The sequence below is a fragment of the Stomoxys calcitrans genome, chromosome 1 (assembly GCF_963082655.1).
Source record: "Stomoxys calcitrans chromosome 1, idStoCalc2.1, whole genome shotgun sequence".
In the NCBI taxonomy this organism is placed as follows: domain Eukaryota; kingdom Metazoa; phylum Arthropoda; class Insecta; order Diptera; family Muscidae; genus Stomoxys; species Stomoxys calcitrans.
Window position 1 is genome coordinate 4,112,648 of NC_081552.1, and position 20,164 is coordinate 4,132,811.

The following is a 20,164-nucleotide window of genomic DNA, read 5'->3' on the forward strand; positions in this document are numbered from 1 at the left end:
ATTTATTGTATTGTTGGTTTTTCGAGGACAGCACTGTCTGTCTGGTGTCCCGTAATGAAGAGTGGCCAACAAATCTCACACAGACAGTGTGAGCATCGGTTGAAACAAAAACAATGAAAATTAATTAAATATTATGCAAATATTTTGCAAATATTTTGCATAAATATTAATTAAATTGAATTTACCGTTTGTTTTTGTATGTGTGGCTGTGCATAGGTAGACAAACAATATTCGCCGCCTGCATTTGTATACCCACACATGTGAATAAAACTGCTTCGCAAGGGACTAGCTAGAGAGCTACGAGGGACGAATGTATGAAAATGGATTTATTGTAATAAAATTTTCCAATTTCATTTATCGATATGTTAAAGGTTTGCAATTTTTAACCCCCTTCTCAGAGGGGTTTAGGGGTGGAAAATTTTTTCATTCATTTTTACGATTACGTTCTAATTTTTCGTTTAGAGGAAGCTCCATTAATTGTTTATAGTATTTTTCTTTTTTGGTTTTGGAAAAATTTTACATTGAATCACTACTTAATTAAATTTTGTTTTGTTTTGTTTTTTTTCTTTTTATTTTGTTTGTTTATAACTCTTTTGACTTTCTGTCCTTCTTTTTGAGGGGGGTTTTCTCTAAATGTCTTTAATTTTTTATTAATTATTGTTTAAGTATGAAATTACAAAAAGTGTGGATTTTTTATATTTTGGTTTTTCTTTTTGGGCATATATTCTTTTAGTTTTTCTTGTATCTTCTCAAGTTTCCTTTGATGCAATTGTTTGTGATTAGGCGATATTATGAACTTTGGCCGAGAGGCAATTGTGCAGAACAAATACCACAGGCTTAGGGCAGCATTCCATATCCAATTCCTGAAAAATGAAAAAAAAGAAAAACATATTAAAATCAGTAAGGGAGGGCAAAAGTCGGGCGGTACCCTACACCTACACCTAGTGCATGCAATACCTTTTATATGTATAACTTATCTCGAAATCTAGTCAGACTTTAATTTTGATACCAATTGAATTGGCAATTTAGGACCTTGTAAGATTTTCCTACCACAGGACAAAAGATTAGGATTTCCGCATCTTTAAAAATCCATATCGGATCAAAGATTATATGGGAGTTATATTGATGTTGGTTTTTACTGCCTTAAAAATCAATATCGGATAAAATATACACATTGGAGCTATATCTAAATTAGGACTGATTTTAATGAAATTTTGCGCACGTATTGGAACGTCAATTTAAACTTCTCATGTAAAACCGGGCGAAAATTGTGGCTTCTACAGCCTCAAACGACCATATCGGATGAAAGCTATATATGGGAGCTATATCTAAATATGGACCGATTTTTATGAAATTTCCCACACATATAAGGACGTCAATTAAAACACCTGGTGCAAAATATTTTAAAGATCGGACTAAAATTGTGGCTTCTACAGCCATAAAAGTCCATGTCGGATGAAAGATATATATGGGAGCTACATCTAAATCTGAACCGATTTTTATGAAATTTTGCACACATATGTAGACCTCAAATAAAATACGCAATGCCGAATTTTGTGAGGATCGGACCAACATTGTGGCTTCTACAGCCTTAAAAAGCCATATCGGATGAAAGATATATATGAGAGCTATACCTAAATCTGAACCGATTTTTATCAAAATCAATGGCGTTTGTCCTTGGGCCAAAAAAGTGACATGTGCAAAATTTCATGACAATGGCACAACAAATACGACCTGCACTCTGATTACAAGAATACATGGGCTCACAGACGGACAGACGGACATGGTTAAATCGAATCAGAAATTAATTCTGAGTCGATCGGTATACTTATCAATGGGTCTAGCTCTTCTCCTTCTTAGCGTTGCAAACAAATGCACAAATCTATAATACCCTGTACCGCAGTGGTGGTGCAGTGTATAAACAGTAAATGTGCGGCCTTGTCGAATCTTGGGAACTCGTTACCATGAATTCTGCATGGTACAACAAATTTACACAAATGAACGTAGTTGAAGGGAATGCAGTCGAAGGCAATGAAAATTTCGGCTTAAGTGAAACTCGAAGGAAAGAAACAGCAATTTTTGGCGTTATTCTATGCAATTAAATTCGCTTAAGGATTGGTATTCTAGTTTGCTTTCGAAATAGTCGCTGAATTTTTCAATTGTTCAGCGAGCGGAATTTGACAGCAATCCAGAGTTTTTGTTTCCATACCAAAACACATTTTTATACCCACCGCCGAAGGATGGGGGTAGGTAGATTCATTTTGTCATTCCCTTTGCAACACATCGAATATCCATTTCCGATATATATTCTTGATCAGCGTAAAAATCTAAGACGAAGTAGACATGTCCGTTCGTCTGTCCGTCCGTCAGTCTGTTGAAATCACGCTACAGTCTGTAAAAATACAGGTTAAGCAGGTTAAGTTCGAAGATAGGCTATATCGGACTATATCTTGATATAGCCCCCATATAGACCGATCCTCCGATTTAGGGTCTAAGGCCCATAAAAGCCACATTTATTATCCGATTTTACTGAAATTTAGGACAGTGAGTTGTGTTTGGCCTTTCGACTTCCTTCGTTAATTTGGCCCAGATCGGTTTAGATTTGGATATAGCTGCCATATAGACCGATCCTTCGGTTTAGGGTCTTAGGCCCATAAAAGCCACATTTATTATCCGATTTTGCTGAAATTTGGGACAGTGAGTAGTGTTAGACCTGTCGACTTCCTTCGTTAATTTGGCCCAGATCGGTTCAGATTTGGATATAGCTGCCATATAGACCGATCCTTCGGTTTAGGGTCTTAGGCCCATAAAAGCCACATTTATTATCCGATTTTGCTGAAATTTGGGACAGTGAGTAGTGTTAGACCTGTCGACTTCCTTCGTTAATTTGGCCCAGATCGGTTCAGATTTGGATATAGCTGCCATATAGACCGATCCTTCGGTTTAGGGCCTAAGGCCCACAAAAGCCACATTTATTATCCGATTTTGATGAAAATCGGGATAGTGAATTGTGTAAGGCCCATCGACATCCTTCGTTAATTTGGCTCAGATCGGTCCAGATTTGGATACAGCTGCCATATAGACCGATTCTCCGATTTATGGTGTTAGGCCCATAAAAGCCACATTTATTTAGGGATTTTGCCGAAATTTGAGACAGTAAGTTAAATTAAGCCCCTCGACATCTATCTTCAAATTGGCCCAGATCGGTCCTGATTTGGATATAGCTGCTATATAGACCGATTTAAGTCCATAAAAGGCGCGATTATTATCCGATGTCGCCGAAATTTGAAACGAAGAGTTGCGTTAGGCCCTTCAATATCCTTCTTCAATTTGGCCCTGATCGGTACAGATTTGGATATATCTGCCATATAGACCGATCTCTCGATTTAAGGTTTTGTGCCCATAAAAGGCGCATTTTTTTGTCCGATGTCGCCGAAATTTTAAACAGGGAGTTGTGTTAGGCCCTTCGACATTATTCTTCAATTTGGCTCAAGATTTGGATATAGCTGCCATATAAACCGGTCTCTGGATTTAGGGTTTTGGGCCCATAAAAGGCGCATTTATTGTCCGATGTCGCCGAAATTTTAAACAGTGATATTTTTCTGCAACTTGGCCCAAATCGGTGCAGATGTGGATATAGTTGCCATATAGACCGATATCTCGATTTAAAGTCATGGCCCCATAAAAGGCGTATTTATAATCCGATTTCACTGAAATTTGACAAAGTGACTTATGTTATGCTTTTTGACATCCGTGTTGTATATGGTTCAGATCGGTTTATTTTTAGCTATAGCTACTAAAAAGACCAATATTTTGTTATACACAATTGAACAATGACTCGTTCTTATTAGAATTTAGTCCAAATCGGAACATACTACGATATAACTGCTATGGGACAAGAGGTATGTAATTTTCATCGGATTTTGACGAAAGGTGGCCTTTATATATACCCGAAGTGGTGGGTATTCAAAGTTCGGTCCGGCCGAACTTAGCTCAATTTTATTAGTTTTTTTTTTTTAATAAAAACTAATAAAAGCGTGCCAGGCCGAATCTTGGGAGTCCACCACCATGGATTCTGCTAAAAATTTATACAAAATAAATGTAGTAGATAGGCATAATTTTATCCTACATACTAAGCTTCTGTCAAACCAGCAAAAATTAAAGCTTCTTAGAACCGAATAAGGATGATGGAGAGAACCGGTTTATATGGGAACTATATCAGGTTATAGACTGATTCGGACCGTATTTGTCCGATTTGTCTGAAATTTTGCATGTAGTGTTCTATTAGGACAACTGTGATAAGTACGGTCCGAATCGATCTATTGGGTTGCCCAAAAAGTAATTGCGTATTTTCCATATAGTTGGCGTTGACAATTTTTTTCACAGCTTGTGACTCTGTAATTGCATTCTTTCTTCTGTCAGTTATCAGCTGTTACTTTTAGCTTGCTTTAGAAAAAAAGTGTAAAAAAGTATATTTGATTAAAGTTCATTCTAAGTTTTATTAAAAATGCATTTACTTTCTTTTAAAAAATCCGCAATTACTTTTTGGGCAACCCAATATAACCTGATATAACCTGATCTCCCGATTTGACTTCTTGAGCCCTTCCAAGCCGCAATTTTTATCCGATTTGGCTGAAATTTTGCATGCATGCCCTGGTTCTAATAGGCCTCGTCTTTCGGCCACAAAAAAAGTTCTGTGCCAAATTTGAAAATTTTCAGATGAACATTGCGATGTATACTTTATGAAGAGTAGACAGACCAACAGCCAGATAGAAAGACAATCGGACAGACAGACGGACATAAATAATTAATTTCAGAAAGTGATTTTGAGTCAATGCATATGTTAAATAATGGGAGAAATGAACTAAATTGTTATACCCTGTGCCATAATACTGGTGTATTATAGTCCATACACCAGTAAAATGGTCCATACTCGTATTACTGGTGTAAGATGGTCCAATCTGAACCACTTTCGACGCGAATGTAAAAGTGCAATACGCACGATTTAGAATTTTAGCAAAATCGACTCATGACCCTTAACTGGCAAGTCAGTCTATATGATAGCGAGAATATTCAAATATCGTGTAAACTCCCTTAAATCGGGAGATTTGTCTAAATAGCTCCTATAACTTATAATGGTTCGATCTGGGCCATATTCGCCACAGATGTCGATGAACAAACTACAACTCGCTTTTAAGATATAAATGAGTCATTAATTAGCTTCACTAGATGAGATAATAATAGCGCCTTTTCTAAGCCAAAGCTGTTTAACCTGGATATCATTGTCCCACATAAAATGGATTATAAATGCGTCTTTTTCGTGTATTGCTTGTGGGTATAGACGGAAAATCTGTCTTTATGTGGACCAGATTTAGAACTTTCGTAGGGACTACAACTGACAAACGGCCGACAGACAGACGGACATAGAAACACATGACTATTGGTCAATTGCCTCAGTATTTTAAGATGTGTACCACCATACAAGGCAGGGGGCAAATATAATCTAACGATACCAATTTCATTGAAATTAAGTAGAAAGTTAATATACTTTGACCTCTCAAAACTAATTTGTAAATTTTAAACTTTAATATTCTTTGGAACTACCCTAATATACTTTTTAAGAACTTTTATGATCCAATATTGCAATATGCCTTCCTTATCAGTTAACGAAATAAGTTCTCGCATCTAAATTCTTGAATCGGTTATTTAAGTTAAATAACGTCTCATTTCCTCTTTCATACAACTTTCAATCCATCCAAATACATACATTCAGAACAAAGAATTGTTCTCACGTTCTATACATCTTTCAAGCCAATTGACGAGTTGAGTTTCCATTGGTGGCATATGTTACAAATCTTCCAAGGAATTCATTGCCACCACCCTTATACACATTATTCGCTCAGAAATGAAATGCTCCACCCTTATGTAAGTGTGACTCGTGCATACTTACAATTTCACCATCATCACCAAAATCCAGAAACAGCATACGATTGCCATCATCCGCTGAGCCACGCAATTTATCAAAAGGGAATTGCCACAATTGCGTTTTGGTCTGAGCTGGGGCCGCATAGCCACACTCAAAGAGGCAAAAGCCACGGTTTAAATGCACAACCAATTGACACTGTCTGCCTTGGTACAAGCAACGAAACGAGAATTCACGCTGATAGTTGACCGCATTATGGGAACCTTGAACTAATGCTCTGGCCCAGGCAGCCATATCACGATGGGTCTCCGAGCGTAGCCAATAGACCAGAACACCACGCGTAGTGCCGCATCTAATGCAAAATACCGTTGACTGTTGTCCCTGTAATGCGTAGCGTGCAAGAGAGAGGGGAAGAGAACAATAACTTAAATTACAAGGCGTTACAAATTAAATGAGTGCGTGTCCTTTCCTGCTAAAGAATTGAGGCGGAGGAGGACATGTTGGGGGAGTTGCAGCTATCTTCCATACTTACATTCAAAGAAGAATTATTACCAGCACCTGCTAATCTGGTTGTAGCCAATGCAAAACTTTCCAAAGGACGTCCCCAGGCTTCCACCGACCATGGAGCACTTTCATATATCCTGTGGTGGCAGAAAAACAAAAAACACAAAGAACAAAAGACACAACCATCATTGTAGGATACTCGTTACAATGAGTCATTGTTAATATAAATCATGTTATGCTGAGTAAAAGAAAAGCCAAACGAATCTGCTACTACTTTCACAGTGGCCACAACTTTGCCCAAGAGTAATGCGTTTTTATACCCTACAACACAACTGTGGAACAGGGTATTACAACTTTGTGAATTTGTTTGCAACGCTAAGAAGAAGACAAGCTAGATCCATTATTAGGTATACCCATCGGTTAAGCATTACTGCCTCATTCTGTAAAGCTATGTCCGTCCGTCAGTCTGTCGTATTTGTTCTCCGATTACCATTAAATTTGGCACATTCCATTATCTTGGCCCAAGGACGAAGGCTACTGATTTTGGGAGAAATCGGTTTAGATCGAGAAGAATCAGTTAGCTTCGATTAGGGACATAGCCTGGGAGAGGCTACAAATTATTGGGTTGCCCAAAAAGTAATTGCGGATTTTTCATATAGTCGGCGTTTACAAATTTTTTCACAGCTTGTGACTCTGTAATTGCACTCTTTCTTCTGTCAGTTATCAGCTGCTACTTTTACCTTGCTTTACAAAAAAAAAGTGTAAAAAAAGTATATTTGATTAAAGTTCATTCTAAGTTTTATTAAAAATGCATTTACTTTCTTTTAAAAAATCCGCAATTACTTTTTGGGCAACCCAATATTTTTTATGAAGTAAGGAAATTTAATTATATTTCTTCAAAAGCTAAAATTTCTGCAATTTTTTCTTAAATGAATGAATTACCCATTTTGCATACAAACTTACGCAGGCCAGTGCCGCCTCAAATTATTCTTCTTAAGGTCAAAATTCTAATGAATTTCTTACTCATTTCTCACTTTTCTAAACAAATTTAAATGAAATTTTTTGTAAAGGCAAAATTTTATCGTAACATGCTCAAGGTTAGGCTAGGTAAGGTTCAGGAGAAGATGCGGATATTAATCCGCCCCACGCCACAATGGGCACTCACCTAAACCAGTAACTGGCGCTCTAAATACCGAAAAAGTAATCTCGAAAAAGAAAATCTAAGTCGAGAATTATGTGCTACTTTCAAAATCCCAAACTGTTTTCCATACCACGCCCCTCAATTGGTTCATGTCTGGTATTGAGTCCCCACCTAAGCGCCGATGTCTGTTAGCCGCGAAAGACGGGGAACGGCATATAGGAAATGTTCCAACGTCTCATCATCTTCCCCACATGCCCTACACACGCTGTCGCTTGCCTCACCGATTTTGCGTAAATAAGCTCGTAGACCTATATCTTCCGTTATGATACCGAAAGCTATACTGACCTTCCGCTTACTTACTTTCAGTAATAGCCTCGTCTCTCATAATCTGGATATCCCGTTAGGATTTTCGTGGTCCTACCGACCGTTTCGCTGTTCATCAGGGTTACATGTTCGTGTTCGTAGCCCATGGCCTTAACTCGGACTGCGTTGACCGAAAAGGAATCGGGCTAGCCAAGTTTATTGATGGCAGTCCTCTGGCCTTTACTGCCAAATCGACTGCTCTTTCATTCCTCTTTACTGCGCTACGACCCGGCACCCAGACGATGCGGATAGCGCCAGTCTCTAACGACAAAACTTCAGTCATTTCTATTTTTTTCTAAAGACAAAGTTTTTAGAAATCGATTCCAATGATACAATTTTAGTAAAATTTCTTCTAATGACTAAATTTTGATTTTTATTATACCCACCACCGAAGGATGGGGGTATATTCATTTTGTCATTCCGTTTGCAACACATCGAAATATCCATTTCCGACCCTATAAAGTATACATATTCTTGATCAGCGTAAAAATCTAAGACGATCTAGACATGTCCGTCCGTCTGTCCGTCTGACTGTTGAAATCACGCTACAGTCTTTAAAAATGGAGATATTGAGCTGAAACTTTGCACAGATTCTTTTTTTTTTATTCATAAGCAGGTTAAGTTCGCAGATGGGCTATATCGGACTATATCTTGATATAGCCCCCATATAAACCGATCCGACGATTTAGGGTCTTAGGTCCATTAAAGCCACATTTATTATCCGATATTGCTGAAGTATGGGACAGTGCGTTGTGTTAGGCCCTTCGACATTATTCGTTAATTTGGCCCAGATCGGTTCAGATTTGGATATAGCTGTCATATAGACCGATCCTCGATTTAAGGTTTTGGGCCCATAAAATGCGCATGTATTGTCCCATATCGCCGAAATTTGGGACAGTGAGTTAAGTTAAGCCCCTTGACATACTTCTGCAATATCGCACAGATCGATTCAGATTTGGATATAGCTGCCATATAGACCAATATCTCGGTTTTAGGGCCATAAAAGCCACATTTAATATCCGATTTTGCTGAAATTTGGGACAGTGAGTTGTATTAGAATCTTCAACGTCCTTCTTCAATTTGGCCAATTCGGCCCAGTATTGAATATAGCTGCCATATAGACCGATCTCTCGATTTAAGGTTTTGGGCCCATAAAATGCGCATTTATTGTCCGATTTCCCCGAAATTTGGGACAGTGCTGTGTGTGAGGCTCTTCGATATTTTTCTGCACCTTGGCCCAAATCGGTCCAGATTTGGATGTAGCTGCCATGTAGACCGAAATCTCGATTCAAAATCTTGGCCCCATAGAAGGCGTATTTATAATCCGATTTCACTGAAATTTGCCACAATGACTCATGTTAGACTTTTGGACATCCGTGTTGTATATGCTTCAGATCGGTTTATTTTTAGATATAGCTACTATACTTATTAGTATTTGGTCCAAATCGGAACATATTTGGATATAACTGCTATGGGACGTTTATATATATACCCGAGGTAGTGGGTATCCAAAGTTCGGCCAGGCCGAACTCAACGCCTTTTTACTTTTTTTTTCTAAAGACAAATTTTCAGTGGAAAATTCTTGAAAGACAAACTTTTGTCCAATTATGAGGGCTATATCTAAATCCATATGTGAACAAGCAATATGTGCCAAATTTTGTGCAGATCGGTTGAAATCTATAGTTACTACATCCATTTAAGCGCATATCGGCCGATACATATATATATGGGAATTATATCCAAATCTGTACAGATTTTGATGAACAAAACTTGCAAATTATTGAATTTTATTATCAAGATGCGTGCTCTGATAAGAAAAATTGGGTTCGAAAAGTTATGTTCAGCGACTAAGCTCATTTTTGGCTCAATGGGTTCTCAAATAAGCAGAATTGTCGATTTTGGATTGAAGATCAGCCAGAAGCATTGCAAGAGCTGCCAATGCATTCAGAAAAAATCACAGTTTGTTGCGGTTTATAGGCTGGGGGCATCATTGGACCGTATTTCTTCAAAGATGATGCGAATCGTAACGTAACTGTGAATGGTGAGCGCTACCGTGAGATGATATCCAACTTGTTTTTCGCCCAAACTGCAAGAGCTTGACTTGCAGGACATGTGGTTTTAACAAGACGATGCCACATGCCACACAGCACGGGTAAAAATGGACTTATTGAGAGGCGAGTTCGGTGAACATTTTATTTCATGTTCGGGACCGGTCCATTGGCCGCCTAGATCGAGCGATTTAACACTCATGTCTGTACAGACAAGCCAGCTTCATTTGACGCATAGAAAGGCAACCTTGAAGAATTTATTCGTGAGATACCGGCCGAAATGTTGGAAAGAGTATGCCAAAATTGGAGTAAGCGGAAGAACAATTTGAGGCGCTGTCACGGTCAACATTTGTATGAAATAATCTTCAAATATTAAAGCGCAATTGAACCCCATTTTGCTCATATTACATGGGCTATAAATTTTGGGGTGGGGCGACTCCTCCAGAATTGTCAAAATTTTTATATATTATTTTATATTTTCTTATTCAACTCTCAAATACCTTTTATTTCAGTCCCATCTTGTGCCGTCCGGTGTACACGTATATTTGGTGCCTGGGAATGCATCCCAAACTTTTATACAAGTTTCGCATTCTACTATTAAGTACCTTTGATTTGAATCCTATATTGTCCCGATCGATCCTACTGGGATTTAATCACAAATTCGTTTACTACTTCCAAATACTTTTCATTTGATACCCCCATTGCTCCAATTGGAAAACATTCATCATTTTTGGGCGTTTTTTGGGGCCCCTGACACGTGAGGTCACTTTGTTGTATTAAGTTCGTACTCTACTCTTAAATACCCATATTATGGTGGAGCGGTCTCCACGGTTATTTCACCTCAAAGATGCGCCTTTTATAATTTTGAGTTTTTTTGGTAACCATAAGGTGGCACACCACATATCACTTGAATCGATCCACACATCTCCGAAAACTGGCGTTTCGGCAAATTCAGGTTAAGGGGAGGGTTCACCCCACCCCCCCCCCCCCCCTCGAGGATATCAGGAAATAAAGGACCCTATTTTCACCAGGGGGCTTAACTCTGCCATCTGTGAAAATTTCATAAAAATCGGTTCAGCCGTTTTTGAGCCGTGACACAAAGCGCAACACTTTAATTTTTATATAACACACTAGCTGGGCCGGGCCCGCTTGGCTGTGTCATTATTTACACTACGCGAAAATGGGAGTTATATCAGGTTATAGACCGATTTGGACCATATTTGGAACAGTTGTTGGAAGTCATAACAGCACACTGAGTGCAAAATTTCAGCCAAATCAGGAAAAATGTTGGTTTGTAAGGACTGAAAAAGTAAAATCGGGAGATCGGTTTATATGGGGGCTATACTAGGTTATAGACCTATGCGGACAGTACTTGGCACAGTTGTTCGAAGTTATAACAGAACACAGTGTGCAAAATTTTTGCCAATTCGGACAAAAATTGCGCCTTGTAAGGGCTCATGAAATCAAAACGGAAGATCGGTTTATATGGGAGCTATATGTAAATCTGACGAAACGATCAAGAATATATTCATATACTTTATGGGCTCCTAAACGAATATTTCGAAGTGTTACGAACGGAATGATTAGATTAGTATACCCCCAACCTATGGTGGTGGGTAAAAAATTACAGACCACTCCCCTACATTGAGAGCAAATAAAAATGAGCGCAGAGCGACCACAATTTTCCAAAAGAAAAATTGATGTAACTCTACCAATTTTATAATAACGGAAGAATGTTGGCAATTTTTCGATTTTAAAAAATGTGGGGTAGCCCCCCCCCCCCCCCTCGGTGTCGATCTTATTAAAATGTCAGGCGATTTGTAGTAGAATACGAATATGACAACCCGAGCCAGATACTTCATGCTGATTCAACAGAGGAGAGTCGACTTATACTTCTGGTGGGAATCGAACCCACTACCACCAGATTGGTACTCTGAGACCGCTTATACTATGGCTATTAGAGTATCTCCTATAAGCCCTTAACTTGGGGCTTTCGGATAGAATGTTTTAAGGCCACACCTGCAAATGCATATTTCCCCATCAATATTCCATTAAACAGTAGGGGCAAACCTTTCACATGTCACAAATGTCGCCACCATTAGGAGGGGATAAATCACCGCTGAATAATTTTCCTAATTTTCTCACCAGAACTCAAACCCACGCCATCAGCGTCATACGGTGGACACGCTAAACTCTGCGCTTCAGCGGCCCCCGATAAATTGATAGCCATAGTATTATATGCGCTTAATTTCTGCTTAAAAACCAAACGTCTAAAAATAACACCCTATACTTGAAAATATTTAAGCAAATTTAGCACCATCTGCAGTAGAATTTTTACTTTTTAGAAACGTCTCAGATTGAGTTTTATGATCTAGACATTATCTGCAAAAACTCTTGCACTATGTTGTCCAATGGCTACAAAAAAAAAGAAACCACCACCCTTCCCCCCATTTGTGTGTGAGGGGTGGGGGAAATCAAGAATATTCCTTTATTAAAACCCTAGACTTGGCACATTATGGTTATTGTTCTTCACGCTGTCATTCTTGTTTTGTCTGCGTTGCTTGCTTTTGGCTTGCAATAGGAATTGTAGCACTAAAATGCACAGAAGATGAAATAACCGTCTATTGTCTGTACAATTTCATTAAAAGTATTTCTCTATTTGCTGACAACAACGCCACCATCACAATCACAATCACAATCACCAACAACAAGAACAACGATACTATGAAAGAGCAGTGTGTACAGGACAGCACCACAACACGACAACACCACTACCACTGCTTTCACAATGGTTTTGCTGACTATCAAAGCTCTCTAACCCAGTCACTACTCTTTTGAAAGTGTGGGGGGGGAGGGCGCTGATCCCATCCTTTGTTGCCTCTGCAATGAAAGTCATTTTTATTGTAATTGTCAACTTGTTATTGTTTTGTTTTGCTCTTCTCGACACTAGTTATTTACAATGAATCTTTTGAAGGCATAGCGTAGCACTGATTATTTTCCAAAAGGGGACAAGCTGCTTTCTTCTGGGAAAATATTGTTGAGTAGCTGCTGGTTAAAGATAAGAACACTTTTTAAATCGTATTCATCATATACATCATATCATAACAAAACACGTCGTACAAAATTTCAGATAAGAATTGCGCACTCTAGAGGCTCAAGAAGTCAAGACCCAAGATCGGTTTATATGGCAGCTATATCAAAACATGGACCGATATGGCCCATTTGCAATACCAACCGACCTACACTAATAAGAAGTATTTGTGCAAAATTTCAAGCGGTTAGCTTTACTCCTTCGGAAGTTAGCGTGCTTTCGACAGACAGACGGACGGACGGATCCCAGAAACTGGGGAGCCGGCACGTCCCCAAACCCCCTGAAATAGTTTTATTAGACGATAATAACAATATGGGACTCGAATGAAAGGTATTCGGGAGTAGATTACGAAAATGGTCAGGAAGGAGGAAAAGGCTTTTTAGTTACCCCAAAAACAATCAATAGGGACAATATGGGTACCAAATGAAATGTTCAATACGAATATGGTATTAAAAATTGGCATTAAACTTTGTGTCCAAGAATCTAGGTAGTGCTTTACTTCCTAAAGTCGCCTCCAATAGTTTATTTGACCTATTAAAATAATGGGGTTCCAAGCAATAGATATTTTTATGTAGACTGCGTCATTCAAATTTGTGCTCAAGTGCCAGATGGAGTGAGGTGTATACACCATTCATGACAATATGGGGTTCAATTCAAAGTATAAGTTTGTGGACTGCGAATGTGAAATCTTTATTCTGCTCATATATCTAGCGGACCACCCCACCCCAAAACAGCTGATCACTTATAATGACCTAACAGGGACACTGCCACCATACCTCCAAAGTTATGACGTTCAGTGTGATAGGAGCAGCTGCAAACCTTAACGTCATGGTGGCCGCCATTTTTAGCTCATCGACAAGGATCCTTTTTTCCCCAGACAAATCCAAACAACGTGCTGCTGGGCGATACTTTCGTGTTTAAACGTTTACACGGTTTAATTACTACGAACTGTCGCCACCGCACCTAATATAAAGACCGGCAAATTAGTTCTTTACCACTGAGAATCGTTTAATATGGCAATTTGATTTGATTTAAAAATTATGACTATTCAAAAGGTAGCCTTGATCAATGTCATAGGCGCTAAGCCGCTCCAAGCGAGTAGCAAAACAGCTCTATAGTCGAGCCCAAGTGGAGTGCCAATAAGCACAAATTTTTTCGAGTAAAAGTAATTGTGCAAAATGTCTGCCAAAATTTCATAAGAATTCAGCCCTATAGTGGCTCAAGAATTAAAATCGGGAGATTGGTTCATACGGGAGCTATATCAGGTTAAGGACCCATTCAGACCATATTTGATACGTATGTGGAATGTCGTAGGAGAAGTCGTTAAAATAATGTTTAGCCAAATCACATAAGAATTGCGCCCTCTAGAGGCTCAAAGAGTTAAATTAGGAGATCGGTTTATATGGGAGCTATATCAAGTTTTAAACCGGTTTGAAACATACTTATCACAGATGTTGGAAGTCATAACAAAATATTTTATACAAAATTTAAGACAAATCGGATAAGAATTACGGCGTTTAGGGGCTCAAGAGGTCAAGATCCAAGATCGGTTTATATTGCAGCTACACTAATAGGAAGTATTTGTGCAAAATTTCATGCGCCTAGCTTTATCCCACGAAAGTTAGCGTGCTATTGACGGATGGACGGACCGACATGGCTAAATCGACTTAGAATGTTAAGACGTTCAAAAATATACATAAATATTTTGTTGTGTCTCAGATGAAGATGCTTGCCCATGGGCAACGGTGACATTAGATGGGCCGACCAAAGTGGAAATTCGATTGAATTCAAAAATAGACAAAGTGATGTCATTGTGATGGGAATCAACATTGAGCATCACCAACAACAAATTCAGCGCCATCTATTGGGAGATAGAAATTCTTTGAATAGGCAACCAAACCCGAACAAAGAAAAAGATCACAATAGGTACAGGAGAGTGTGTTCAAAGTTGATCATATTCTTTTCACTACTGTTTTGCCATATTGTCTGTCCTTCAAATAAATAAAATATAGGAACTAACCTTTGAATGTTTTTGGTATTATTTTTTTAACCCTCCTACCCTGGGGCAAGCTTCCACAAAACATGGCCGCAAAATATATACGTAATTGAAAAGAAAGTTAATAATTCATATGGTGTAAAAGGGAACGCAGCGAAGCGGGCCGGATTCAGCTAGTCTGATATATATTTTTAAAGCCAAGCCACAGAGTGGACGCCCCATCCCCCAAAACACCACCCAAACCCGTCATGTTTGCCGACTATGGAAAAATTTGGCTCAAATGAATGGTATTTGGGAGTAGACCATGAATCTGATATCTACATTCGGAACCATCAGTCTAGGGGACGTCCCACCACCATAACATCCCCAAATAGGACGTATTTGCTCACCAAGACAATTTGGGTGTTCAAGACAGGGGAGCTCGATATTCATAGTTTTTGGGCCCCATACACGAAACCGGACGTATTTGCAGGCTTTTGCAATTAGGGATTTAAATGAATGGTATTTGAGATTACAAAACTAATTTGATATTCAATTTTGAGGCCAATGGCAATATGGAGTTTAAATAAATGGTATATAGATATATGAGAATAGAGCACTTTGCTGATATATTTTCAGGGAGACCACCCCACTCCCAAAAATACCCCTAAATCGGGCATAATTACCGACCGACCATGTCAATGTGGGGCTTAAATAAAAGGTATTTGGGGGGGGGGGGGGGGGGGGTCAGAGCAATAATTGATACATACTATCGAGACTAATTTTCAGGGGGTCCAACCCTCTGCCAAAATACCCCACAAAAATCCATTGCTTACTTACCATCGCAATGTGGGGCTCAAATAAAGGTATTTGGGAGCAGAATACGAATTAAATATCCAAATGTTGAACCATGTATTTAGGACATCACCCCTTCCCCAGCGAGTTTTAGATTTTAGTTTTCAAACTTCATATTGTATAAAGACTAATTTGTAACTAGTGTGTCTTTTTTTTTTGTTAGAGGCGAGGCGGACAATTGTCCCTTCCTTGCTAGGCCACTGTTGGATTGGCTACTTCCTCTTATCCCTATTGCTTACCCTGTTACCTATATCTCTTTTTGTGTGGCAGGGTATTGCCGGTGACATTTTTTTCCTTTCATTCCTTCTTCTTCTTCGTTCTTTTGCAGAGCTCATCAATCAATGACAAATTAGCTCCTTATTTCCCCAAACGGAAAACAAAAGATTTATGCGATATGCAATGTATGCCACCGCAGTGCCACCACTACTATCACCACTATTGCTAAAATATATAACACACACCGCATATTTCACTTTTTTGTCAAACAACAGCAACAAAGAAGGGGATTATTGGTGGTTTCACTGAGTGAGTGAGTGTGAGTGTGTTGTGGTGGATTCACACATTCGCCTATTCATTCGTTCATTCATTACTTTTTCTTGTTTTTTCGTTGTTTTGTTTTGTTGTGATTTGCATAAAACATGCTTCTTTCATTTGCCAATTGTTTTGGTATTGCAAAATACAAAATGCGAGTACATGATGATGATGATGATGATGATGATGATGTTGATGATTTCCCTTTATACCAGTACTCTTTGCCTTGCTTTAGCCAAACTCATCACCTAAACCTTAGTCCTTTGAGGTTGGCTGTAGCACAGGGACATGAAATATCACTGAATTTGCTTTTCATATTCATATCCCTCTGGCCTGGAACCGTTTTTTTATACCCACAATTGAAGAATGGGGGCATAATCATTTTGTCATTCCGTTTGCAACATATCGAATTCCATTCCGTCCATTTCCGACCCTATAATCTAAGAGTTCTATAAAATCTAAGAGTTCTGTCCGTTTGTCACGCTACAGTCTTTAAAAATAGAGATATTGAGCTGAAACTTTGCACAAGCAGGTTAAGTTCGAAGATGAGCTATATCGGACTATATCTTGATATAGCCGCCATATAGAGCGATCCGCCGTTTTAGGGTCTTAGGCCCATAAAAGCCACATTTATTAACCGATTTTGCTGAAATTTGGTACAGTGAGTTGTGTTAGGCCATTTGACATTCTTCTTCAATTTGGCCCAGATCGGTCCAGATTTGAATATAGTTGCCATATAGACCGATCTCTTGATTTAAAGTTTTGGGGCCATAAAAGGCGCATTTATTGGTCCGATTTCACCGAAATTTAGGACACTGAGTTGTGTTACGATCTTCGACATTTTTCTCAAACTTGGCCCATATCGGTCCAGATTTGGATATAGCTGCCATATAGACCGATTTCTCGATTCAAAGTCTTGGTCCCTAAAAAGGCGCATTTATAATTCGCTTTCGCTGAAATTTGACATATTGGCTTACGTTAGGCTTTTCGACATCGGTGTCGTATATGGTTCAGATCGGTCTATATTTGGATTCTACAAAATTGAACAATGAATTTTACTTTTTAGACCACTCAAAGTACGTGCCAAATTTGGTCCAAATCGGACAATATTTCGATATAGCTGCTATTGGGGTATATTTTATGCCCGAGGTGGTGGGTATCCGAAGGTCGGCCCGGCCGAACTTAACGTCTTTTTTTATTTTTCGATTTTCATGACATTCTGTAAAAATCTCAACGGAAAATGCAGTACAATGCATATGAGAATGTGTTGGTGTCACCAATGACTCTATGAGTAAATGATCTGTAACGATTATTGTATTTCCTCTCATTGTCGGCGCAGTGATGAGTGTGTATTGGCATGGTTGGTTGGCTGGTAGGTTAGTTAAGAGCGTCAATGTTTCCATGTAGGATGTGTTGTTGCATCGCCTTAGTAAGGTGTTTATTAGTGTTTCGGGTGTGTAAGAGTGTGTGCACTATTCGCTGGAGTTGCTTTACTAATTCGTTTTCTTTTTTTTTGTCTGTTTTCATATATTTTGCACTTTTTGTCTTTATTGACAGAAGAACTGTCAGTTGAAAGCTTAGAATTTTAAGGTGATTTTACAGTTGTTACAGAAAAGCATTCGCAGCAATTGCGTTATTACACTAGCAATACTGAGAGGGTACCGAAATACACAACTACCAACAACTACCACCGCCATGACTAAAAGTCGATTGCAAAGTATCAATTTAACGCAATTTCACTTTTCATCTCTACCAGGATCCAGGCTCAAGCAATTGTGAAAATATTTATTTATTGGCAGTGAGGTGGTGATGTCACTTGCGAAGGTGCATTGAAAAAACTTGGTAATAAAAAGAACACCAACAAAAACAAGTAAGAACGTGCTGAGATCGGCCGGGTCGAATCTTGGGAATCCACAACCGTAGATTCTGCTCAAAATTTCTGCATAGCAAATTTCTACCAAATTTCAGTCAGAAGTTGCTGCTTCCAAGGGCTTCAAGGCTAATCGGGAGATGGGTTTATACGGAGGTTATACCAGACCGCTTTGGAAAATACATACCGTAAATACATACCGCAAATAAAAACGTGCAAAATTTCAGGCCACTTGGATAACAATTGAAGCTTCTAGCGGCTAAAGATGTGAAATATGAAGATTGGTTATACATCGATTTGAAGTCGTAATAGAACAAAACAAAAAGTCAAGTCTAAAAACTACTATTATATAAGGGAGCTATATCCAGATCTGCACCCATATTGCCCATTTGCAATCTCCAATGACCTACATTAGCATGAAGTAGCTGTGCAAAATTTCGGGCGGTTAGCTTTTAATGGTAGACCGCTATCGTGACGGACGGACGAACAGGGTAGATAGATTTAGATGTCAATGTCAAGGCGTTCAAGAATCACGGTGCGCCTTACACCTGTAAAATAATCTCAGATTCTGATACTTCACAGACGAGAAAAATAAAAAAACAAAAAAAAAATTGTGGTAAGATTTTAAATATCATTTTAAAACTTTTTAAATCCATTTTGAAAATTCGTGCTCACGAAATTTTGCACGAGGTGTTTTCTTATGATTTTCATCAACTGTTCTAAGTATGGTTCACTGTTCTAAGTTATGGTACTCTGGGCAAATCTAGCCATGCCCATCTATCCCTCTGTCCAAATCACGATAGCGGTCGAACACATAAAGCTAGCCGCTTGAAATTTTGCACAGATACTTAATATTGATGTAGGTCGTTGGGGATTGCAAATGGGTCACATCGGTTCAGCTTTGGAATTAGCTCCCATATAAACCGATTTCCGGATGTCACTTTTTGGGCCCCTGGAAGCCGCAATTTATCCGATTTAGCTAAAATTTTGCACATTGTGTTCTGTAATGACTTCCAACAACTGTGCCAAATACGGTCCAAATCAGTCTATAACAAGATATTTTTTGCTAGTTTGTCAGAAGTTTCGTACGTAGTATTATGTTCTTCAACTAAATTAATTTTGTATAAATTTTTTAGCAGAGTGCATGGTGGTGGGATCCCAAGATTCGACCCGGACGAACTTATCACGCTTTTACTTGTTTTACTTCATATGTCCTCTAAACAAATGCAAGAAAATTGTTGCCTCAAAAAATATTCATAGCTTCCACAACCAATTAAAAAACAAGTAAAAGCGTGCCAAGTTCGGCCGGGCCGAATCTTAAATACCCTCCAACATGGATCGCATTTATCGAGTTCTTTTCGCGGCATCTCTTCTTAGGCAAAACAGGATATAAGGAAAAATTTGCTCTGCTATTAGAGCGATATCAAGATATAGTCCGGTTTGGACCGGAATAAATAATATATGTTGGAGACTTGTGTAAAATGTCAGCCAATTCGAAAAAGAATTGCACCCTTTGGGGGCTCAAGAAGTAAAATAGAGAGATCGATTTATATGGGAGCTGTATCGGGCTATAGACCGATTCAGACCATAATAAACACGTATGTTGATGGTCATGAGAGAATCCGTCGTACAAAATTTCAGGCAAATCGGATAATAATTGCGATCTCTAGAGGCTCAAGTCAGGATCCATGATCGGTTTATATGGCAGTTATATCAGGTTATGAACCGATTTGAACCATACTTGGCACAGTTGTTGGATATTATAACAAAACACGTCGTGCAAAATTTCATGCCAATCGGATAAGAATTGCGCACTCTAGAGGTTGAAGAAGTCAAGACCCAAGATCGGTTTATATGGCAGCT

The 20,164-nt window shown here is 38.8% G+C and overlaps 1 protein-coding gene across 1 annotated transcript in view; it reads right to left on the bottom strand.

Annotated features, from left to right (window-relative positions):
* Nucleotides 1-634: 634 nt before the first annotated feature.
* Nucleotides 635-20,164, bottom strand: part of LOC106084733 (beta-1-syntrophin) — a 90,320-nt gene continuing 70,790 nt past the window's right edge. The window contains exons 7-9 of the mRNA XM_059360581.1: nucleotides 6,456-6,564; nucleotides 5,951-6,304; nucleotides 635-863 (exon numbers count right to left, since the gene is read on the bottom strand). Coding sequence (XP_059216564.1) covers nucleotides 780-863; nucleotides 5,951-6,304; nucleotides 6,456-6,564 — 547 coding nt within the window. The 3' untranslated portion in view covers nucleotides 635-779. The remainder of the gene's footprint in view (nucleotides 864-5,950; nucleotides 6,305-6,455; nucleotides 6,565-20,164) is intronic.